This window comes from Tetrao urogallus (genome assembly GCF_951394365.1).
Source record: "Tetrao urogallus genome assembly, chromosome: 19".
NCBI lineage: Eukaryota > Metazoa > Chordata > Aves > Galliformes > Phasianidae > Tetrao > Tetrao urogallus.
The window spans coordinates 9,247,806-9,272,673 of record NC_136832.1 but is presented as its reverse complement, the minus strand read 5'-3'; the positions used below and the strand labels follow the sequence as shown (position 1 = coordinate 9,272,673).

At 38.5% G+C, this 24,868-nt stretch overlaps 1 protein-coding gene across 6 annotated transcripts in view; it reads left to right on the top strand.

The window, feature by feature from the left end:
* Window positions 1–24,868, top strand: part of DENND1A (DENN domain containing 1A) — a gene marked incomplete at both ends in the record, with an annotated part of 170,509 nt that overhangs the window by 51,440 nt on the left and 94,201 nt on the right. For 5 of the 6 annotated variants that reach the window (XM_079544661.1, XM_079544660.1, XM_079544657.1 and 2 more), the window contains 3 exons: window positions 16,928–16,997; window positions 18,134–18,214; window positions 20,335–20,388. The exons of the other annotated variant lie outside the window; for it this stretch is intronic. In XM_079544661.1, coding sequence (XP_079400787.1) covers window positions 16,928–16,997; window positions 18,134–18,214; window positions 20,335–20,388 — 205 coding nt within the window. The remainder of the gene's footprint in view (window positions 1–16,927; window positions 16,998–18,133; window positions 18,215–20,334; window positions 20,389–24,868) is intronic. 6 annotated transcript variants of the gene reach the window in all.

Here is a 24,868-nt window from a genome sequence, read left to right as displayed (position 1 = left end):
CAAGTTCTGCTTTAAGAAAACCTAAAATATTGATAACTCAACCTTTTTTTTTTTTTTTTACCCTTACTGCAGAATCTTTACAAAACTGACAACTTTATAGTTTTCAGAAGATTTTTGAATTTGGTTTTTATGTATCTGAAGAACTTTACTAGGCTGTGTAAGAACACAACTAAATTGTTAATGCAGACTGGATTACTGCTATGTACAGTACCAAAATCTGTAAACTTCTGCACTTTACTGATTACGTTTAAATATATTTTCTGGGATGTCACGAAAGCATTGTACTTTATTCATTCTTGAATTGCAAAGCAGACAGAACATCTGCTGTAGTGCTCCACTCCCACAGAAGCTGAACTCCATAGAGCTCTGGCAGCTCTAAGCAGGTGATGTTGCTGTTTTAACTGCCGTTTCTACACAAATGTGATTTTGCTCAATTTAATCCCATATTTAATTTGAAATGTTTCTTTGCTTCAGATAACATAAAAGCAGCTCTGGAAGGTGTTAGGTAAGTACTGCCGGGCCGTACAGGATCACTTCTCGGTCAGACGCTGCCTGCCTACGTGCTGGGTTTTACCTTTCTATCTGAAAGGGTTGCAGCAATAATAATGAAACATTCTGAGGGGAGGACATGGTCATGGGTGCGTGAACGAGACGGTGATAATTACTGCTTTGACACCACGAGGGAGGTGCGTGCTGCTGGAGAGGCTGTGCTGGCCCAGAGGCTCGTGTGTGCTGGAAGTCAACCGATGGAACTGTGAGCAAGAATTCTCTCATTCCTATCGTTACGATAGGAACCTTGTGGTTGTGGTTTTTTTTTTTTAATTAACTAGTAGAATTTCTATTTTTTCTGTTAAGCTGTTAGCTATAGCACCTACTTGTAATTGCTTGAAAGGGTGCTAATAACTTAAGCTTATGGCTTTTATATTGCTTCATGTTCTGTTAAAATTAAAAAAATAAGGTAAAACCTTGCATAGATTTCCCTTGGTTCATCAACTTAGTGGCCAGTTACTGGTGTAAGAATGTGCTATACCCATGTGGAACTCAGATTTAGATTTGAAGTTTTCAGTGGGTATTCAGCCTTTTGTACCAAAAAAAAAATCATTCTTCTGAAGTGAAATGCAGAAACGTTGGTGTGGAAATCCCTTTCAGCCAAAATAGTTAAGCTCTGCACCACTCTTTTTCTAAGATAAAAAGAAATGGATCTATAATAGTTTGTGGCAGATGGCAGAAAATGTAACTAACTGAATGTGATTCTGTATGGAGTTATTTGAGGTTTTTGGTGTGATTTGTTGTGAGTTCCTCTCCTCCCCCCTTTCCTTTCCTTTGATTGCGGTCTTTGTCCATTTATTCTTAGGATAGAATAAGATTTCTGAGCAGGGGCCTCTCTTGTGGTGCAAAGTGAGAATTGTTTTTAATTGAGCAGAAACATGTGGAAGGATCAGGAATATCTCAAGGGATTACAGAAAAATTCCAAATTTGTACTACTTACAGCTTGTGTTTAGAGCAGGGTCTGCTGGGAATAAATGTTAGTTAGTGTGACCTGTGACCTTAAAAACTGTTGACATGGATTTCAGCCAGAAACTAGCCACAGAACTCCTTTGTTAAGCTCATTCATAGCTCCTTGAAAACTCTAGTCAGTGAAAGTTGCCAGCTCAAATCTAAGGAAAGCAGGAAAGCAGAGCCCTTTTTTCCTTCAAGCCCCTCTCTTCCCCTCCCCCTTCCCCCCCTTTTTTTTTCTTCCCATGCTTTGGAAACAGTGGACGCCCCTTAACCAGCAAGACTTCTTTAATAGGACTGCATCGCCTAAACTTGATTGGAATTGACAGCTTCCTGGCTCAGGCTTGCCAACTGGCAGGGCATTGATGCATAGGGGACAAACAGCTTTAAGGGCCTGTATACCACTGTTTGTGTATGTGCCTCCAAAATGTAACGCACTTCTGTTGTGATAGCTTCTAATCTAAAGAAAAAGTATCCCAAATCTATTATGCTACTTCTATTTCACATCTTTCAATTATCTTGGGGAAAGAGATTGGGGAAAAAAAAATTATATATATATATATATATGTATGTATGTATGTATGTATAAATTATGAAAGAATTGTCCTGTTCTCTTGTAGAATTTTTCCCCTCCACTGATAAGACCAGAAATTTATGCTTTGGGGGGCGGAGGGAGGGGGGAATAGAAAAGGACACTTGGATTTTTATAATTCTGACTGTCCTTTATGTTGTCCTTTTTCTTTTTTTTTCCCCTGGTGTTTTTGTACTTAAAAATGTAATTACCCCACTATGAAGTGTTGAGTTTACAAGTCCTCTGCCTTATCCACTTACTTCTTTATAAATTTTTCCACTTTGGTGGATTTTGTGCATCCTGAGGTGATTTCATGATGTGATTCCTTATGTGGTCTTCTGTGCGACAACTCACTTGGCTTCAGTTATATTTTTGAAGTAGAATGTCGTTTCACATGACTAAGTTATGTTGCTGATATTCTCATCATTAGGTATAGATAGGTACAAAAAGGATGCAGGAGGGAGAATTCAAATTTTGCTTAATTGCAAGCAAAATAGAAGTATGCAAAAAGCATTATCTTTGTGAAGAATCACAGAGCAGCTGGTTGTTAAACTGGGATTAGAAGTACTTAATTGATTTACAATGAGTCTTTAAGCTGTTTCTCTTCTGCAGGTTAAAATCATGTTGGTTCAATACCCCTTGAACAACCTGCGATGTTTAACTGCCCAAATACTACAGTTTTGGTTGAAGTATTTCTTAAAGGGTTGATTTTGTGCAAGAGCAACTTCATAAGGTTGATGTCTCTTGGAATAGCTTTCACAGTGTTTCTTTTGTTCTTCAAAGAAATGATAAAAATGTCAATCAACCTCATTTCTGTCAAGGACAGGGCTACGTACACCAGTATTAGTTGTTGTCTTAGCATGGAGAAGTGGGGTAATGGAAGAAATTGGAAAGTGCTTTCCCCTGGCAGACCTCCTTTTCTACTGAAGGCATAAGATCTTGGCCCCCTCTCCTCAGTGTGCATCATCATTGAATTCGTGCTCTACTGTCACAGATCTGCAACCTGGTTATGTTTTTGTAGGCATTGGTTTCAAAAAAAGTACTTTGCTGTCACTGGTTTTCCTGTTTTTTACCCTTGTCACCTCTGCATATATAGACAACTGAGCTGTATTTTGAGTATGTTGGAATGAACTGGAAGATTGGGAAGGGGGTTTGCATGGAGAGCAACGTGGCACAGGACTGCCAGGATTTGTTCTATAACCATCAGTGACTCCAGTCAGCAATTCTTGTGATTATATTTAATTTGGTATAGCTTTTGTTTAGTTTAGTGTATTTTGAACCATATTAAACTTAGGGGGAAAAGTCACAGTCCTCAGCAGTCGCAGTACTATCTATTACTGCAGAAGTACTGTGCAGCTGCAGAAATGAGTTGTTAACTGTTTAGGGCCAGAGGAAGTATTTTTTGCTAGTTTCAAAGCTGTAATTACAAGACCCAGGCTGCAAGCAGTGACTGTAGATAAGCCCAGAGCAGAGATGTTTGCCTTTATTTTTTTATTTTACTTATCCTCACTTCTTTCCCTTGCCTGTTTTGCTGTTAAGATTTCTGCATGGACATGGAAAAAAATGTCCCTACATAAATAAATAAGAAAAAAAGAAGGTCCAGTCTTATAAGGATTTACCATAGTTATGTATTAAATAAAATGACAATACAGAAAATCAGTGTTTTACTTCCATATCTGTCTGTACAATACTTCTAAGCCTTCCAAAAACGTGTTTGGTAATGGCTGCAAATGATACAAGACACTTTTTGGACAGTCTATTTGGTCTTTGTTCTGTATCGACCCTGGAATCCCTGTACTTCTTAAAATGCTTCAGAGATGAAAGCAAATAGCAAACTGATTCCATTACACGTTGGCAGAGGCCACAAAAAGTGCATGTATAAGTCATGAGAAATTGGATCCCTCTGATTCAACAGTACAAGAAAATTGTACCTAATAAAAATGTTGTTATTGAGCCTCTGTCTGCCTTCTTCATGGATTTTTTTTTTTATTTTTTTTTAAATTTCCTTTTGGCTGTGAACTGAACACATCCATTTATTGTAAGAGTTGAGGATTCTTTCTCAGTTTCTTTGCATGAACCTTATAGAGAAAAAGGCGAGTAAGACTTGTTGCTCAGGTCCCACCTTCCTTCCCAGGAGTTACAGGCTAGAACTGTAGGAAAACAGTTAGACTTCCTCTTCTGTGTTTGAGAGGCAATGGATCTAAAGTGGCTTAGAAAATGTGAGAATTCCATGAATGTGGTGTGCAGGGTTGCAGAGGGTCTGCAGTTGTTGCAGGCATTTTGCTTTAACTTGACGTGTTTATAAAACAGTTTACATCTTAAAAGTTCAGGGTTTTTACCCCCACTGATTTGCTTAAGCAAACACTGGTTTTTATTTTCAGTTACTTGTCAGCATATGTACGGAAATGTGATGAACCTAGTAGAAGGAGAGCTTGACATCAATTAAATTCAGCTATCTGCTTTGTGTTTCTTTTCTGATATGGTTTTCAGTATGGTTTTCTAAACTTCCTGTAATTTTTTCTCGTTTTCCTTACCAATCTTAGAAGATAGAGATGAGCTATTTTAAAATGTAGCTAGGAGGAATAGGGGGAATAACATTTTTTAATTATATCTGCTTATTTGCTTTCATTTTCATCCCTGCTATATCACAGACTGTTTCTCAGGTCTGAATGGCAGCCTTCATGGTAGCCTTAATATCTTTTCTTGTTCTTTTAAAAAGCTTTATGAAGTGTCTCTAGAGTTATTTTAGCTTTCTAAAATGATAATACCTGCGATGCTGAATAAAATATGCTTACTAAAATAGTCTTAAACAGGGAAAAGCATTTAATAATGCATTTTTTATGTCCCGTTGCTAAAAATCTCCAATAGAATTTCATAATAGCTCTCATTGGTCCTCTTATTGTTGTTGTTCTTAATAATTACTCAAAATTAATATCGTGTGGGTGTGTATTTCGTAAGGATGTGCCGGCTGCTACGTCTGTGTGCAGATATGTGAGTTGTGTATAAACAGTTCTGTATGTGAGCATTTCCTAAAGCGCTTGGTGTCACAAACCAAGAGGAGACTTAAAGAATCCTGTTGATTCTACATGTGGATTGCATTTTCTTTTCTATTAAGGTGTAAGGTGTGTACAGTATTTCCTCTTATTTCTTGTCCTTGAAATTGCATGCAACATCACAATGGTAGCTGTAGAAGTGCATTTTGTTGATGTTTTAAGACCAACGTTGAAATGAGTCGATTCCACTGAACTCCTAAATAATAATTTCTTGTTTTCAACTAGATGTACTTGATAAAAAACAAGTCAATAGGGAATTTGTAAAGTGACACTCAGTGAAAAGCTTTAGAGTTTTCATTATGGTGTCACAGTGGATGTCCAGTACAGTGGATCTGTTAAAAGCTTTGCTCGCTGAGCTTGAAATTTTGCAGTAAGGTTGAATTGGTTTAAATATTTTTGTTGAAATTTAAATACAGTAGAACCCTGCTAAACCACGCAGATAAAAATGGCAAGCTCCTTGTATGCCTTGGCAGAAATGGACAGACTTTTGCAGTAAGGTGTTTCTAGGTTTCGTTGTTTTTAGCATGCCACAGTGTGCTTTACTGTGTTATATTCGGCTTCTGTTGTTCTTCATAGTGGCAAAATAAACCCACCTGAAAACATACTCTCTTCGTCCAGCCATTTCAACTCTTCTTTTAATTTTTGTGTACATTTCAGTATTATTGATTTTCACTGAGACCTTTAGAAGTAATGGCAAGTTGTGCTGTCATATGTGATACTAATGAAAATAAGAAAAAGATTGAGGAAGACAGAATTCTGCAAGTGCTGAAGTCTGGATTTTTCTGTAATGACAGATGTTCCGAAAGAGTTTGAGGTCCTTCTACGTAAAGGAAGGACACTGGTAATGTTACTTTTCAATGAATTGAGAGATCCAGTATTTCCATTTTTGGCTTCTCTTCTGCTTTGCCATGCACACCCTCATTGCTCTGCCCCATGGTTGAGATAGGGATGTGAAGGCCTTCTGCCAATGCTTATTGCATGAGACTGGATGACGATGGTGTTTGAAATGTGCGTTTCTCTCACTGCAAACAGCTCTGATTTGTATCCATCGAGTTTGAGGTCTGATCTTTATTGCAAGATTTTTTTTAATATTAAATACTATGAAGTATAAAAGCCAACCAGTCTGCTGCCTTGAGACACGCACAGCCCTGTCCCTTCCGGAAGGCCATACCTGGTGTGCTCCAGTAGGGGCAGATTATGAAAGAAGGAACATCTGGAAACGTTGAATGCCTGAGATGGTTGGTTAGTATTAGGAAAATATCTTCTTTCTTTTTTTTTTGTTCTTCATTGAACATCCTAGGTAAGCCTGTCCTGCTGATTGATAACTGAATATATGAGCTGAACAAAAGGGGTGCCCTGGGAAATACGTATCTTAGAAATAAGCATTGAGAGTAAATTTTCCAATCATTGAACTTAATTACCTTCTTGTAAATAAGAGGTTGCAAAGAATATTAATAAGAACACATTATTTGGCTACTGTTCAGTCATTCTTCACTGTTCTTAGTGTTTGTTGGAGGAAAAAATGTTCTTCATTATATATGTGTATTTATGCATAATTATTTGTAGTTGAAAGCTTAGATGTTGTGCTTTAACACTGTTGTTTATTTCTGTCTTGATTTGGTAATAAGCCTAAGCTGTGTATTCGCATTTATTTTGTAGGAGATAAATTTATACCACTTTTGAAGTTAGTAGCAGCCAGAAAGTACAGGGAGTTGTTTACAAAAGAGTCCCATCGATTCTCCCTTTCTGTGGAAGCATTCAAGCAGCAAGACCTGCACAGTCTGTTTGGCACAGTAGCTGCTCTCAGCTGGCCCTGTGCCCTCCTGCTGTTAGTCAGGGCAAAGGATGTGCCAGATCTCAGATTGTAACGGAGCAGAGCCTGCTTGCAAATCTGCTTGTAGTTAGCCTGGGGCCTTTTGGCAGCAGACTACAGCCGAATGATTTAGTTGCAATCCTTTTTCCTTAATATTTTCCATCTGGCCAACAATAGCCTGTAAAGGGAGACGCAAAACAGAGTTTGAATTATGAGGAGCGTAATAGTAAAATGCTTCCAAATCTTACTCTAGAACCTGCACCAGTGGATCGCTGCTGTTACTTTGCCAAAGGAAGTTTGTTCCAAAGTGCTATTGCGAGAAAGTTGTTGACAGAAAAGCATAGTAGTTCTCAAGTTCAAAACTGTAGAACAGAGAAATGTGCATTTCACTTGAACTCTTAATGTTCCACTGCCTGTGCCTTCTGTTGATCCTGAGCAGGAAGCGAAGTGCTCCCAGCGTGGGCTTCCTTGTGCCACCCCAGCATGCGGCTCTGGGTTGTGCTGTGGGAGCGGGGATCATGGAGCTGGGGAGGGCATGGAAGGGGCCTCGACTGTGGAGTTGCTGGAAGACATGCTGCAGCAGGTTGGGGGAGTTGCCATCCTATGATGTTACAAAGGAGGTAATGTGTCTTAAGCTCTCAAATCTACATGAATGGATTAATGCCTTTCAGAGTGAGCTATTTCTGTGTGTGCTTTTTGTCAACTCTTCCAGTTCTGCTCAGAACAGAAATTTTTCTGTGACTACAGTCATGCTAAACATATGTAGTCCTATGTGCAGTTGCTTTTTTTTTTTTTTTTTTAACATTTGTTTTTGAAAGTTTATAACCTCTAAGAAAATCTGTGAACTTGCTTCTACTTGTGCAGCTTCACAAGCGCAGCAGTCCTGACGCTCCAGCTGGCACTGTGTGCAGTTTATCACCTTCGTGATGGCATGGTTGGTGCTGTAAGGTACTTTCTGTTTCTCCAAAGGTGGCAACAAGTCATGCACAGACTCTCACAGAACTCACTCGCAGTTTTTACAGCAGTGTTAGAAATGGATAAGCTAGGAGAAGGCTCCAGAATGTGATTCACTTTCTGACTATACCCTGGAGACCAGGCAAATCCTGCTCTGGAGATGCATGTTTCACTTCACTGGTTATAATGGGATCTTCTTTAGATGGCTGTCTAAAAGTGTTATCTGACTCCAAAAACTATAATGAGATGTGCAGGAACAAGGGAAAGGTATGATTTTGTTGCCCTAGATTGAGTTTACCACAGATTTGAGTTATTCTGTATATTTCCTGAAGGTATTTAAATAAATGTTGTGCTCTTATCTGAGAGTTGCTCCTCTGCAACAAGTACTTTGTTCTTGTTTCATCTCAGTCTGCTGCCTGCTGCTTTTAATCATAGCAGTAGTAAAATTAAGGATCTGAATTCATGGATGTTGCACTCAGGGAAGCGCAGTCAGAGGCCCCAGCATGTTGGCTGAGGAGCACTGCTATGATACAGCTAAGCATTCCTGTTTTGTATAGGGAAGGAAAAAGCAAAATGAATGGCAGGAGGAGTATGTGCAGAGGGAGAGAGGAATCCTCAAAGTGGTTTTTGGGAAAGAGATAGAAGTAAGGATGGGCAAATAAAAGATGCTTAATTGATACATTAGTTGAAGAAAGTTAGACCACTTAAAATTTTATCTGTCATTTTAAATTATTTCCCATGTGGTATCATTCTTTGTTCCATCCTCCACACCTAGCTTAGGGTAAATGTTGCCAAAATAAATAAATCTTTAAAAACGAACACACTCCAAAACAAATGAACAACCCTCCTTTCTCCTTTTCCCTCTACATCGCCAACCCAAGGCAACTGTCTTCTAGTGTATTCCAAGGATAATGAAGGTGTGTTAAAGGAAGTTGTTTGGAAGATTTTACCAAAGCTTTAATCTTGTTGGCAAGTAACACACCTCTGTGAAATATCAGTGGTAAGGATCACAATGAAAAATGTCGGGTTCTAATAATACTAATGTATTGCTACCAGTGGAATGAGATAACGCTAAGAGTACTGCATTTTAGTCCAGCTAGTTCACTGCTCTTACCTACTGACCAGAAACAAATTTTACTTAATTAGGGCTTCATGTCACACCTCCTTTACTTGCTGAACAACTGTTACAGAAATAATTAAATCACATCACTTTTTATTACCTTTGGCCCTGGCTGACTGGTTTGGAAACGTACATTTTAGTGCTTATACAAAAAGAATTAGCGCATCACCCTTGGGAAAACCAAGGTCCCTGGCATCAAAAAAGTAGGAGGTAGTTAAGTACAGGATGGAGAGGTTTTCCACAAGTGGAGCACTTCTTTGTTGCCGTCAGAAAGTTTAGAGAGCGCATCTTAGGAGTGAGACCAATCCTGCACATGGCCATTTCCTACTTCAAATATCAAGGTCTGGCAGGAACCCTCAGGTTATGTGGTAGTAACTGGAGAAGCACAGGCTGTTCTGAGAGGGAAAACTGCTGCAAAAGCTGCATGAGTTGATGATTGTTGCTTGTTTTTTCAAGAGAAATCATGATTCAGCCACACTGAATTAATAGGAGAAAAGACGCTGTGGAATCAGCGTTCTCTGGATTGCGTGTGTATCTGAAATAGAAACCTTAAGTTACATCCACAGATGTTTATCAACATGCTTGATGAAGGGACAGATCTTCCTTCACACCCACACAGTTCTTGTGTTATTTACCTGACCGTAATTCACCTCAGGGTGTTTTAAAATTCATTGGTCCCGCAGCCCAAGTGTTCAGAGAATAAAGTGATAGTGAGCAATCTCCTACTTAATGATTTGTTTGAACTGACTGCAGGATATTTTGTAAATAAAAATTGGGCATTCCAGCCAGCTAAAGGACCAGAGTCTTTTCTGCTAATTTGTGTCACATTTATGGGATGCCTGGTGGTCAGGATCATCCACGGTATTTCTGCAGTGGAGAGTCAAGCACTATTGCATTTAATGTGTTTATTTGTCCAATAGCTAAATCAGTCTAAATGCTCATTGGGAATCCCGAAACAGATTTGGCACTGTAGTCATAGATAGCATGCAATCACGTCAGGCTCTGACTTGGTTTTTGCAAACTGATGCGTTTGTAGCATGAGGTGCTTGCTGTAAGGAAGCAGTAGTGTGCTGCAGCACGTTGGGCATTTTACTCACAGGGAGCACTTCTGATTTATAATAAAAAGTTCATGGTTCTACAGAAATTTTAGATCAAATTCAGTTCTAAAGTACATAGGCCAGTAAGTATCTATGATTGACATCTTTAATGAAAAGGAGCTGTTTTCTGGTCAAGGAAGAAGGGTTAATTTGTGCCGGGATAAAAAGGGTGTTTAGGATCTGCTGTTTCAACCTGTGATAGACTTAACACTACTCTTTGATCCCCAAATGAAATGTGATGGATTTCAACTGATGCCAGATGTCTCAAACCTAGTGGGATCTCTGACTGTCTGCCACATCTAGAGTTCTCTCTTCCAGCACTTTCATGTGTACTTTTACACGTGGTTTCAGAAGAGGTTCCTTGACAAGTTAAGCCTTTGGAATCCTTTTTCTGTATTGTCACTTCAGTGGTGATCTTTAGGCTCTCATACTTTCTAACACATCCTGCCTTTTTAAAATCATGCCCCGTGTGCCAAACCATTCTTTTTTTTTCTTCTTCTTTTTTTTTTTTTTTTTTGTCTGAGGAGCGTACTGCAAGTAGTGTTTGTAACTTTTCTTAGTTTAAGGCTATTCTCTGCCTTCTCCTTGTTAACTGTGGCCAAAGAAAACATTGTTCGATGCATTCCTCTTGGCACTGAGTGGAATGTAATTGTTGGTGACTTTTTAATTCGAAGACTATCTAGTTGCACTTGATAAATCTCACACATTATCTGTCAAACACTTCACTACATCCATCTTCTCACTACGTTTGCTTTAGGGAATGTTGTTTCCGTGTGGTTTTTAATAAGAGTGTAAAGTTGGTATTTGCCTCGTAGGTGCAAACAAAATTAGAACTTTGCTGTTGAGCTTGCGTGCTTGAGAAGTTGCATTCTCAGAATTAAGCTGAAAAAACAACAAAGCACCACTACCAAACCCACAAAGATTTACTCCGCCTTCTAAAAAGGGACAAGAGACCTTTTGTTGTGTTAGGCAGTTTGAGGCTTGCTATTTCATTTTACATCCACTAAAAACTTCTTTTATTTATCTTTGAGTGAGTGCTCTTGATGCTAAATCTGAGAGTGGAGTTTTACCTGGTCAGACAAGCTTAGATTAGCTGGGTACAGTAAAAACTGCAGCTTTCCACTCCATAAAAGCTGTGAGAGACTTGTGTAGTAGTGCTACTCTGTTGTAAAGCTGATCAAATGGCACAGTTCTTTTCTTCTGTCTTGAGCCTGTGCCCCAGGCTTTAGAGATGTATGCACTCTCCAAAATCCACTTACAGTTTTACATTTCATTTCAGCAGACCCTAGGTTCTGCCTTTTAAAGGAAATCCTTTCTCTTTTCTCCATGTGGACTGACTGGAGAAATCTCACTTGGCAAGGTTTCCCAATGCTGTGAATAACTTGTATGTTAGAAGTTAAAATCTTTGATTATTTTATTTTAAAGGGAGTGACCCACCAGAGTGAAAACAGAAAGTTCCTGACGGCAGAGCTCAAAGGTTATTCCAAAATAAATTAAGCAGAAATTATCTTGTCATAGAATTCAATAAATTTTCTTAAACTTTGCATTGATTGGTAAATCACGTAAGAAAGGAATCCAAGGGCACTACAGGTACCTTTCCAAAAGCATTCACTTTGCTTTTTACTGCTATCAGCACACCAGTAAAATAGAATGTCAAAAATCAGATTGAGGAATTTGATATGTTAATTAGCAAATACAAATCATTTTAAGAAGGACCCCTTGCCATTGGAATTACCAGTGCTTGCAGTGGAACTTGCCATGATTTTACTGCTGAAGTTCTCAGTGTTCTCAAGTTCCTTAATGCTCCACAGGAGTCATTTCTGCATTCAGTTTTCACAGTGCCCTTGCACATGTTGGTATCTTGAATTGCTTCCTCCTTTGCTGCCGTCTTACAGTTAGCACCAAAAAAGATTTGCCTTTTTAAGCTGACTTCACTTTCTGGCAGTAATTCCTGGTTCCAAAGCGTTGGCCACTTTGTCAGCCTCTCTTTGCACTTGACCTTGGGTGTGCACGGTATTCATGAAGTGGCTGTGCTGATTTGAGTGTTACTCACTGTAGTCTCTGATTCTCCTTCATCATAATGAGCACTCAAAAAATGTCTGAAGAAGCAATAATGGTGAAATTTTCACATTTCAAAGAAAGCATATTTGCTATCAAAACTTCTATTCATTAGTAATGCTTTGTAACTGAATAAGAAACAGCTGTTTTTGTTGTTGTTTTTTCCCTGGGGAAATGATGTTTTATTTGATAAAGCATACATGTGTAGACAGCTTTTTTGGATATTTTCCTTTGCTATTGCTAGAGATGCTGTGTTTTCTTATTTATTTGTTGGCCAATTCTGTTCAATTAAATTAGATACATCTTTACATGTGGGCAGGTGTCATAATGCAGCTATCTTCTTGGCTTTCTGTGCCATCACTGGGAAGCAGTTGTTGGATGCTGATAGCACTAGAGCATTTGCACAGCTTCAAGCCCCACAGCTTACTGTCAGGGATCCTGGCATGTTAGCTAAGAGCCAAAGCACTGATGTTATGAAGGGTATGTCTTCAGTCTCTTAAGTATTTTCAGAGCAGAAAGTTTACTTTCACTGAATATCCTAAACTGGGGAACTGCATGGCAGACAGTACAGGAGCAGTACAGTGAAGCCTGCAGTGTTTTCCCATGTACCTGTTGCTGTAAGTTGAGCAACATGAGTGGTTGTACATACTGAAATTTTATTTTCAGGATTACCTATGTTAAACAGACCAGAAGAGGGTTTAGGCAAATAATTAACTAAAATCAGGCAACTCTTTTTAATGCGCTCTTGAGGCCTTTTCTACTTGTTCATATCAAATAGTACCTATGGATATGAAGTGTTAGTTTCTATTAACATTCTGTTGTGTGATTCGACTGGAAGTAGTTTCTTTATAGTTACATTACAAGCAGTGTTAATAATTTTTGTTTATTTTTTAAGCTTCTGTACTAAGTGTATAACAAAAGAAGGAAGAAGATCCTCAGTTCTAGCAGCAGCTAGGTTCTGCTCAGCCTCCCCAACTTCTTGCTGTGCAAAGACTCGATCTGGCTGTGTGTATTTGCATGCTGTTCACATATGCGTGCACAAACCAGGGCAGCTCCTTCATTTCAGGGAGGAGGGCTCTGCATTCTGCTCTTCTGGCTGCTGCTCTTTCTGGAGGTCAGAAATGTGACCTCACATGTGCTGCTTTTGTAGCTTTTTCCTTTCAAACGCTAAAACACACAAGTGGGTTGATACATTGAAAAATTCAAAGCTCGGTTGACTGCAGTACAGCATTTTCATCTGTGCAGCAGCTCGCGCTGGGTGCTGACATCTTCTGTTCCACGTAAGGCGTGGGGTGCAGGCTGCGCTCTGCCCCTGCACACAGCTGCCGTGCGGCCGCTGCTCTCTGCCTCCCGGTGCCACCGGGTCTGCGGGGCGTGAGGGGCTCTGCTGCTTCCTGCAGCCCTGAGAGCCCCTTCCCAGCAGCACCAGCCGTCCACACAGCTGCTGCGTTTGTTACTGCGCTCATTTGTTTCTTTTTGTACATAAGAAATAAAGATCTTTCCTGTTGTCTCAAGCGGTTGTTGGTTTTGCAACAGTATTCTTTAAAATCTGCTTTTTGAAAACATTTGTGTTTACAAGCTGGAGTGCAGCACTGTTGTCTTACCGTTTGGACTGTCCCTAATTGCTATGACACATGTAACTAATGATGTTTTGTGCTTTCAAGGAGCGCACTAAAAAGGTGATGACATACGAGTTTCTGAATAAGGTACTGTGCGACTTGTGCAGTGGAGTTTGTGCAGACCTTATGTAGCATAATAAGCAGCTTTCCTGTGCCCATGTTTGTTTCCCGTCAGACTGGCCTGTCTCCAGCAGTGAGCTACATCGCAGGAGGAGAGCAAAGCAGAGTGCCGACCTCGCTGCCTGCCTGGGTCAGGCTGGAATTGGCTGTCGTGATTTGTGGCAAATGCATTGCGCGCACGCACACACACACACACACACACGCATTTGTGAGGAAATTGAAAGCATTAAACTTAAAAGTAAATTTCAGGTTGCCTTTTTTTTTGTTTGCTCTGCAGTCACATTCCTCTTCTTGGGGTCTTTGAACTTCAAATTCTGTGAATAACCTCCCATCCACAACCTTTTTCTGTGTTGCTTGTACTGTGTGCATGTCTCTGTGTGTCTCTGTGTGTCTGTGTGTGTGTCTGTGTCTGTGTGCACGCATGTGTGCGTGCTCACATGCTGTGGTGCTCTGGGCAATTTCACTGCAGAGCTCTTCCCTTCCTTTGTTTAACCTCTGACCTGTGAAAACAAGAGTTAATCAAAACTTCTAAGGTAGCTAAGGGGAAGGGGAAGTGTTTGGTTACAAATTAAATATGAGCAAGTCATAAGCCATAAATCTTCAGCAGTGCTACCAGTTGTGCTGCTTCAGCTGCATGTGGCACAGAAGGACTCTGACTGAATTCTGCCCCATCTCTATGGCAGGGGCTGCTCAGAGGCACAACCCACACCTTTCTTCTTTGTGACAAATATCTTGAAAAAGCTTCAAATAACTGTTTCTTGGTCTGTGACAGCAATTCAGTAGTCTAAATACCTGCAGGACTCTACAGGACCTTAAACGTTTAAAATATTGAATTGATTTGAATTTTAAAGCTGGTCATGCACCTCTTTGGCTCTTCAAAAGCAGAAGGAGCTCCCACAGATTCCAGAAGTGTAACTTCTTGTGGTAGTAAATTTGCCATACAATTCATGTGTAATAGATAGGGTAAATACACGGATATTATAGTAGAGTAAGATGGCAGAGCTTAAAGTGATTGATTACATGATATATTCATTATGTCAGACTTGGCTGAAGTCGCTTTATGGAAGCTCCGCAGAGATTCACAGCTGATTTCTTTTTGTGTTTTTTATGTGTCATATGAACCCAGACTGAATATTTAGATCTGTAATAAATGCATAGATTTTTTTCAAAGCTACTTAGCACTGGTGTAATTCTTTTATGAAGACATTATTAAACTTTTTAGCTGAATCAGCAGCTTTTGGGAGTTTTCCAGAGTATCTTGTTGTTGTCGTTGTCTTGCACCTCTCTTGAGCGCCAGCATAAATCCCTCTCTGTATCGTGTTGTGTTGAGATCTGCTTCAGACAGGGACTTATTTCCTGAGCAATTAAGCAGAACTTAAATGTGCCTTCCTGAAGTAAGTTGTGGTTTTCATTCTGCTGGCGAGCTTTTTGTCTTCCTGGTGTTCTGTTTTTTTCATCTTCTGACTATCTTTGGTTGATAGCTTGCAAGGATTTGTTTCCTGGGTTCTTAATCTCTACTTAGCAGATAGGTTTTGAGAGGATTTCTTGTTACTCTTGTAATGGCTTTTAACTCCGCTGAAGTTTATTTAACTAAACAGAAAAAAAGAAACCTATCTTCTGCCTAATCCTTCTTGAATGTTTACAATATATGCCAAACTTAAATGCTGTTTAAAGTGGTAATTGTCTGTCTTTCTGCTCTATTCTAATACACTGTTTGTAAAGATACTTAAAGCATATTAATTTAAATGATAATACTGTCATATAGCATGAAAAGTTAAGTTTCTTATCAGTGTTTTCTGATAAGCTACTTACATGTTACAGTAGCGTTTTCAGGCTTCAAACAAATGATAATGATGGAGTGCCGTTCACTTTATCTGTCTCATATATAGCTTCTCACTTCATTTATTACTAAAAGCTGTACAGTTAGGAAACACAGGGCACTCCATTCTTTATAGATGTCAGGATGCAGCCATATTTTATAAAAACTTTAAATCTTGTCTAACTCTATCAAAATAGAATCCATTTGCTTCAGAAAGCATCTGTGATTAAAAGAAGAGTCAGTCTGTGCGTCATGTCAACTTTCTTTCCCACTTGCTGCAGCTGAGGGGAAATTCCATGCTGGGATTTAAAAGGGAGCTGAATTAAAGAACTGTGCCATGAAGATGTGGTCCAAAATCAGGCCAAAGCAAAATGGTGAAAAATAACATCTTAGTTGTCGTATTTTATTGAGTGGGGATGTAAAGGAAATAAAAAAGATGGGATTTTCTGAGCGTTGTGTCTTTGTTTAATGTGATGCTTTTGTAAGTTGCTGGCAGACTTACTTCAGTGTGACCTAACTTAGCTGAGCTAAATGCAGTGATACAGGATGCAGAATAAGATTTAGTAGTCATGATGGTTTATTAAAAAAAATCAGGATACTGCTTTTGTAATGTAAATAAAGTAAATAAAGAAGCCTGTTGTGTCTGTTTTCAAACCCAAAACAGCTGTTTATATGCAATTTCCTGATGTTCAGCAGCTATACTGAAGACTAGTAACTAGCTGTACTTTTTGGGTAATTATCATTTAAAATATTCTACCATACATGAGCACAGGTAAATTTGTGTGCAGTTCTTTGATGGATCTGTGTAACAATCTGAATGTTTGTTTCATGTGGGGTGAGAAGAAATTCCTGCAGACTTCTGGCATTCACTGATCTGCTCTCAAAGCTTATTTACAGCCAGTACTGTGTTTTAAGCCAGGTGCCCATGAGTGGTTGGAAACTCTGGGAAGGAGTTATTATTGAAGCTCAGTGGCCAATGGAAGGGGATGCTTCAGCCTTCTTGCAGTGCTCTCCTTCACATCAGTCCTTCAGTGAAGGTCCAATAAGTGTGTCCAGTGAAGACTGTTGTTGAGGATGCAAGTAAATATAGCCAGTGATCTTGGATTTACTAACTGAAGTTTAACAAGTTAAATGTATGCTTTTTCTTCCTTTTTTTTTTTTTTTTTTTTTTTTTTTTGTTTTGTTTTTGTGTGTGTTTTTTTTTAGTTACCTACCATGGTTTGAAGTCTTTTATAAGCTGCTCAATGTCTTGGCAGATTATTCAGCAAAAGGACAGGTATTATTCTAAAGTACTAACCCTTCTCTTCCCTGCCCCAATATCAAAATGTGGGAGAGAGACTGAAAAGCAAGCTGTTTTAACAGAGATCAGACGTGGCCATGTGAATTTATGAATCTCTATTTTGCACTTATAGTGAAGTACTTATTCAGCTAGGCTGAAAGTTGGTCAACCACCTATGAAAAGTAAATCAGCTTTTAAATTATTTTTGAGAAAAGAATGCATTTAAGAACTGTGACTGTGGATCCAATTCAAGTTAATGGTTTCCCTGCAGTCACTTAAACTCTTTGATGACCTGAGCTGTGTTCACCACATCATGCAGTTCCCAGATCGTGGTGCTTCATGCACCTTGAGCAGATCAAACCTTACTTGTCACGTAAAGTAAGTGAAGAACTGAGTTTAGTGATGCAAAATGCTGACCCAGGTAGCTTAATCTGGCCTACCTCTTTTACATGCTGGTTTTGCTTTGAAAGCAAAACAGCATAAAAATGAGTTTTGAGGTAATGTAAACTAAGGAATGTTTAATGTAAACTAAGCTATTAAAATTTGATTCTAGTTTTATGAAAGGTAGTTCATGATACAGAGAGATCACGATTGCAATGCCTAGCTTAGTTTCATCTATTTAAAATGTTGCAACTATAATCTTAGGTTGCTGCTTTGATTTATTTTGCAGTAATTAGTTTGCATTTGTCAGAAACATTGCTGTTTGAGGTACAGTCATGTAGGATTGTATCTTCTTCTACGGGGGCTAAATACTTCTTGTTTTAGCCTAAGCTAACGAGTTGTTGTAAAGGACTTGCAGTGCAAACTGGCTTGCTCCAAGCTGAGTAACTATGTACTGATATATATAATATATATACTGATAAATGAATATTTGGTGACTTAGTAGGTTGCAGAAATAACGTGAAAATATGTATGTGGGGATAAAATAATGTTAAAAAAAATTATAAAATCAGCTATCAGAGGAAACTACGTTTATTACTGTGCGTAGTCTGATGTATCAAGCCATTCTAACACCTGCCTGTTCTCTGCCCCCCCCATAACAGACATTATCCTTCTATTTTCCAGTTAGTTTGTTGTAGTAATGCGTACTTTGTTTTCCTTTGTTTTCTTGTTTTGTTGTTTTTTTTTTTCAGGATAATCAAAGGAATGAGCTTCTGGAAACGTTTCATAAACTTAGCATCCCTGAGCCAAAAACCCCTGTTCAGCTTGGATTGGTAAGTGAAGAGTAAAATAAGATGTAAACTGAGGTGTTTAATTTTCACTGCTTGCCATAATAGAGAAATGTCCAAAGCAGTTCTCCTTTCTGGGACTTGGCATGTAGATATTGTTTTCCTATGAGGACTCAGAGCTGTGAAATTCCCCTTTTCACATCTGAGGCCCTCTGTTTCCCTTTCCTTAACCTCACATGTCTTTGAAATGCTATTCTTTGATTGGAGGAGGATTGTGTGTACTCCCCATGGAAATGTCTCACCGTATCATTTGCGACCTGCTAGAGGTCACAGAGCAGCAGCATGACATTTATTGTCCACACTTCTGCAGAGCTCTTAGACCATGCGAGCGTGCATGGGGCAAGACTGGAAAACAGTCATGTACTGTTGTAACAGTGTTCTGATTGCTAGCTGTTAACTGAGTTTTCTAACTTCTCCTTCTCCTTTCTCCAGGAAAAACATTCACAAATAAGGTTTTATTTCATATAAATGCTTTGTTAGAAACCTTATCAAAGACCACTGAAAGAATAGATGTGGGATTTTATTGAAGGGATTGTGGTTTGAAATTAATCTTTTGGGTTGTCTGTATTCAAATTAATTTTTGTAGAACTACTTTGTGTACCAGGTTGTAGTGGAAAAGTACTAAAGATGCATGTTGGTGCAGTTGCCAATTAGTCATTTGGAGTTCACATGGAAACAAGTGATGTGTGCAGCCAGTTTTCTTCTCCCACTCTCTTTGCCTTTAGTCCTTCTTCTAAAATATTTTTTGGCTACCACCAGCTTGCTCTCATCACTTCACTCTGTGATGTCTGTCGACAGGTAACAGTTGTTGGCCTTGCTCAGGTCACCAGTTGGAAGTAGAAATGCTCCAGTCCTTTTGAGGCTGGCGGTTCTATGAATGGCATTTCTCTTTGACCAAAGGAAGAGCTGTCTTGAAAGTCAGTGATCATTTGGGATATTCAGGTTTTTTTTTTCATACCAGTGGTTTTAAGGAATGCTGCTGTTCTCCCCTTGCCTCAGACATTTCATGCGCAGTGAAGCAAGAAAATGTATCAAGAAGCAGACTAAGGAGTGTTTGCTAGGGTATCTTTATGCATTTTATTGTGGCTGTTGGAAGGCTGTCTTGGGATTGGAGTGAGGCTCCTAAATGTGATACAGTTGTGTATTCTACTACTGTGCTTCTTCATCTTTCTAGCCAAGTAAAACAGTGGTGTATCAAAAAGCAAAAGTTGTGTTTATAGAAATTCATTGTGCTCAGTGTAGCTGGTACACCTGCTTGCTATTTCAGCCTACGGACTGTTGATGAAGCACTGAAATGTGTGGGATGTGTACAAGAAAACTGTGCCAGCGGTGGAACTGTGCCAAGGATATACAACCCTATAAAGCTTCAACAAATAATAAAAAGTCCTTAAGATTGTAAACATTGTGAATACAATGTAAATTGTTTGTAACAGCAATTTACAAGACAAGTTAGTTGCACAATCTTTTCCTTTCTCGGTGCTGTAACCAAGAATCATGCAAGTTGTGTGTTATCAGAATGGGAGCTGGAATGAAGCTGTTTTCTTGGAACGCAGTCAATTAAAAAAAAATTAACAATATAACGGTCTGTGAAAGCGGGAAATCAGTTGTCTTTCAAATTCTTTAAGGAGGATAGAAGTGGCTAAGAACTTCAGTCATAATTTGACAGATTGGTGTAAGAACATAGGACATATTTCTTGGAAATTTCCATAGCTTTACTATTGTCTTTAATGAAACTCACTAAAAAGTTAGAAAAGGACCTCCTTGCCTTTGTTTCCTGGTTCACTGTGCAGCTTGCCATGGGCTATGGAAAGCTAGTTTGAGTTACAGACTGCCTTGGATATTTCTTGGCATATGTCATACGCTGTGCAAGTCTGTCTGTGTCAGTATCTGCAGAACAAAGGAGCGCCATCTTACCTGATTACATATCGTGTTGCATTTGGGATCTGAGATTTCAGCTTTTGAAATCTAGAACAAGCAAGTCATCTTGGTAGTTGGTAATTAATGTGTTGTCCTTATTACTTGGTTGAGCAACTGCTAATATGAAGCACAAGTTTAGAATGCTTTTGACAATATCAAAATAATCACGTTTTGCTCTTCTTTTATAGCACTCTTACTTTACTGTGCCTGACACCAGAGAGCTTCCTAGTATACCTGAAAATGTGAGTATAATAGAGGACCATGCACTTTATTTTGCTGATGATACTAAAAAGAAAGGGTAAATAGGTAGCATTACCTCTGTTTGCCCTGATAATATATTGCATTCAGTAAAACACTGCTGGTTGTTGAAATAAAATTTAGGCGTTTAATTTATACTGAGTGGTGTGAGAGAGAGAAAATGGTGTTTCTAAGTGCAAAGGTACAGGAGTAAAAGGCCTATTGAAGTACATCTACATCATACCAGAGTGAAGTTTTTAGTATTTGCCCTGCTAATTAAGCAGAGGTATCAAATGACCGAGGGAGTAGCAAATTTACAGAATAATTATCTTAAGCTGTAAGTAGAAATCGTTACTCGAAAAATACAAAGCCATGTATTATTATCACTCTATTATTACAAGCTGTTAACACTCAATAATTTCTTTGTCCTAATGAGTGAGAAAATTTAAAATCTATAGTTTTAGCCTGCTCAAAATCAGCAAAGAACAGGGATTTGGTAACTGTCTGCATGTGAAGGCGTGGTGGCCTTTCAAAAAATTCTGGGGACCAATGATGTGAATTTGCATGAATGGTGGGACTTTGCAAGAAGAATATGAAGAATTCCTGGAAGTAATCCCAAGACAGTTTTGGTTACCACTTAGAGGAGTGCTACAAATACTCTTCTTTATGTAAAGTGCAAAGTTTGAGAGAAAGGATTTTAATCTCTCTCAGGAAGTTGATTTCACCTCTGTAGCAACTTATGCTTTAAAAGAAACTTCTCACAACTAAGGAACCAATTTTTTCTTTTGCATCCAGGTTCAAGTTTGTGCTCTCTGTGATGTTTCCATAGTCTGTTGGCTTTCTTGATGTATTGGAAGCTGAAATTAAAAGCTAAATTTGGAAAGTAATTATTAACATATAGCATTTTCTTTTCTCTGTTAGAGAAAGAGCATGCTAGTTCCAAATAAATTTTAGTTAAAGAAAAAAGTTTTGGAACAGCATGTTTTTGGTTTTGTTTTTAAATTTATTCAAGTGTCTCAAGGGTTTAATCTAGGCAGTGGAAGAGTTCAATGTTTCAAACATTTTTATTGCTAGTATATAGTAAGGATTAAATACCATTTTGGTATTAATTTGGCTTGTTCTTTAAGATGTTGTGGGTATATTCAGACATCATATCCTTACTTAAAATATTTGTATTCATTCAGAAGAACATCTAGGTTTGCAGACTCTTGTGTTGCTTTAAAGCTACGTTTCTAACTGTTGTTGTGCAGAGTTGTCATTCTTTCATTTGTGATGACATCTTCCTTCTGTATCATATTTAGGCTGTAACATTGAAGGGTTTGTCATCTGTATTTGTGACTGCAAGCTGAAATTTATTGAAGTACTGATGGATAAATTGATATGGACAGGGAAAAAAAAAGGGGATCTGTCATTCATTCAGTGAGACCTTTCTGAAAGAATGACATAGGAGACTGGGAAAACATGATCTGCTTCTTAGGTAGTTTGCTGAAAATATATACCTGCATTATTTAGGGCCACTTCTGAGACTTTTTAAACCTGACAAAATTGTCTTGTATGCTTTTCAGCATTGCTTAAATTTGTTACCAGATGATAGGCCTGTGGGAAGACAGTGCTAGCATTTGCTTCTCTTAGATATTCTTTAATATGCACCTGCTACATCTCTTAGCCAATTTTCTGTGTCTGACATCTCAGTTTTCTTACTTGAGTATTTTGAAGTCTGCCTTAGCGTCATAAACTTAAATTTATGGCATGAAAGGAAAGAAGGGGGGAAAAAATAGAAAGAGTGAAGGAAATTATTAAGACATCCTTTCTCATTTGTGGATGATTTGGATAGCAGCTTGCACCTGGGGCTCTTTATGTCTGTTTAAAAATGTTGTTAGTAACTTTTCTGTCATAGGCTTTCCATGCAGACATGTATCCCCTCAGTAAATGCAGTAAATATGCTTTTTGCTCTAAGGTGCTTTATTTTTACAGAAATGTGGTACTTTAGCAGTTATTAAAGAATCTGTTTCTGAATCTAAAATGGCTATCAGTCTAGTGTATTTCCTGTCTTAATCCAGACATGATTATTTGTTTATAGGATTGATATTTTGTGGTAATCTCTTTTATGCTGATCATCTCAAACTTTAATGGTTTTTATTCGGTAAGCCTCAAATCTCCTGGAGAGCAAGAAATGAAGTTCATTTCCATTTTACAGGCTGGTAAATTAAAAGGCAGGAAAAATGAGCAGTAAGAAACTAGTGACAGGATTAAATGTAGGTCTTCTGGCCTGGACCTGCTTTAACTGATGTGGAGCAGCTTAACGCATGCACTACAGCTATACTTCCTGAAGCCTTTACTGAGTGTTTATGCTCTGTTCGTTATGTCTGTTGGTCGTGTTCACTTTATATTCAAAGGTATGAGCCAGCTTCCCAAAACATTTGAGCAGGAGATGTGATGAATGCTCATGAATCAAAGGCAGTTATAAAAGCAGAGGCCTTGGGCCAGAAGGAGTTGGAAACCCTTTGAAAGCTGAATGTTCAGCCTTCATGGGAAGGAGTGCTGTGTGATGCTAAAAAGCATCCTCTTTGAATCACTGAGTGGTGCTGATGTGCCTCTGAGGGAATGTGGCTGTTTTGCTGTAGGTATCCTGGGCGCTGATGTCACTGTGAAGGATGGGCTCTGCACAGTGTCTGGGGTGAACCAGGGCACCTCTGGGAATAGAGGTGGAAGAACATTTTGCTCTTTAGCATGTGTGCACGCATGCATGCACACCCAAGTTAAAAAAGATAGGGCTCATTTTATGAAAGAAAAATGTTAAAATTCAGATCCACAACTTTTGTTGCAGTTGACCATTTTGTGTTTCTTTCGTGTGTTTGTCTTTTTTCTATTAGCTATCATGTAATTCATTATGAGAATTTTATCTATCAGTACGGCTTTCATGTAGAATTGCAGCATATTTGGCAGTAGTACAAGGACATTAAATGAGCATGAATCTCCATTCATCAATTGGACTGCTTTATTCAAAATCCTGCTTATCTTATTGATAATTACATTTTAAAACTCCTATTAGCCAAAGTTTTAGTAGTACCAAACTTTGAAGTCATATGTAATGATTAATGGAGTACTGCACAGGACTGTTTGGAATGTTAACATACTTGTTGCAGTTGTCTGCCTGTATCACACCAGTGTGTGAGGAGCCACAAAGCATTTTGCATGGGCACTTTGGTGTAAACGTTAACTCTTGTAATTTTTTTACAGTTTGTAAATGCGCTGTATCTTCAGAGAGAAATTGAATTAATTGCGGGAAATACAGTGCAAGTCTTTAAATTTAATAAGTTAAATTTAGTAAGTTTTATTTTGGGAATTCTTATCGCTACATCTCTTATCTCAGTGCCTATTTTTCAATTTGTCATACTGTACATCTTTCACTGTCTGTTTTTCTTATTATTCTCCTTCACTTTTTATTTCTATACTTATGCTGTTTTCTGGAGTACTGTCATACTGTCTTTGTCATTCCGGTCTCTGGAGTTGCTGCGTGGCATAATTAAAGTATCTTAACTGCATAACAAGTGACCTGACTCATGCTAGACTTTGAATTTGTGAAATTACAAAGGAAATAAACATATTTAGAAGACGAGGGATTTCCAGGAGGAGGATGGAGAAGGACACTTGTTCTCTTCTACTGATCTGTCCAAATAAAAAACATTTACAGAAATTCTGTAAACGCCTTTCAGCAGCAGCGTAAAATGCTGAAGGATAATGCATGTTTTTAATATGCTCTTTCTTTGCAGAGCAGAGAGCCCTTTTTGTCCCTGTAGTGAAAAGTTCTTCATTAGATGACAAAGAAAGAAAGGACTGTTCTGGACCTTGAGAGTCAGCGTGCACGTCCATTTACTGGTACTAAATAGCAGATGATCAAAGAGATGATTGTTCTTCAAATGAACTTTCAAAGAAACATAAGGGAATTTTGTAGCCATTTCTACTGAATTTTGAGGAGTGGTGATACCAGATCCTGTGTTCTGTTATGAAGATCCCACTCTTTTTTCTTCTCAGCAAGGTTTAAATCCTAGGAAACAAAGTACGCAACAATTACACTGCAAATTGGAATGCTTTCATTTGTATTTATTTAACTCATTCATGGTTTTGTCACTTATGAGACATGTCTTTCAAAATACATGTGTACGTCCCAATTTCATCTTCAAAGATGACAGCTTTCTTATAAATACAACTTAGAGCTAACACGTGAATTTCCCTAGTATCAATACATTACCATGCAGCCCACATGCTTTGCAGGTGCTGTTGGCAAATTTCTGAGCACAGGGAAGAGTAAAGCCTTGTAAATCTTTCCATTTGAAAGCACGTTTCTGTGTCAAAGCCACTATTACACTACAGTAAACTTGAAAGAATAATTACAAACCCATTCTCTGTGTCTGTTTTCCGTCTCACTAGTCGATACTTTTGCCTTACAAACATATACATGCATGTTCATGTCTACCTACGTCT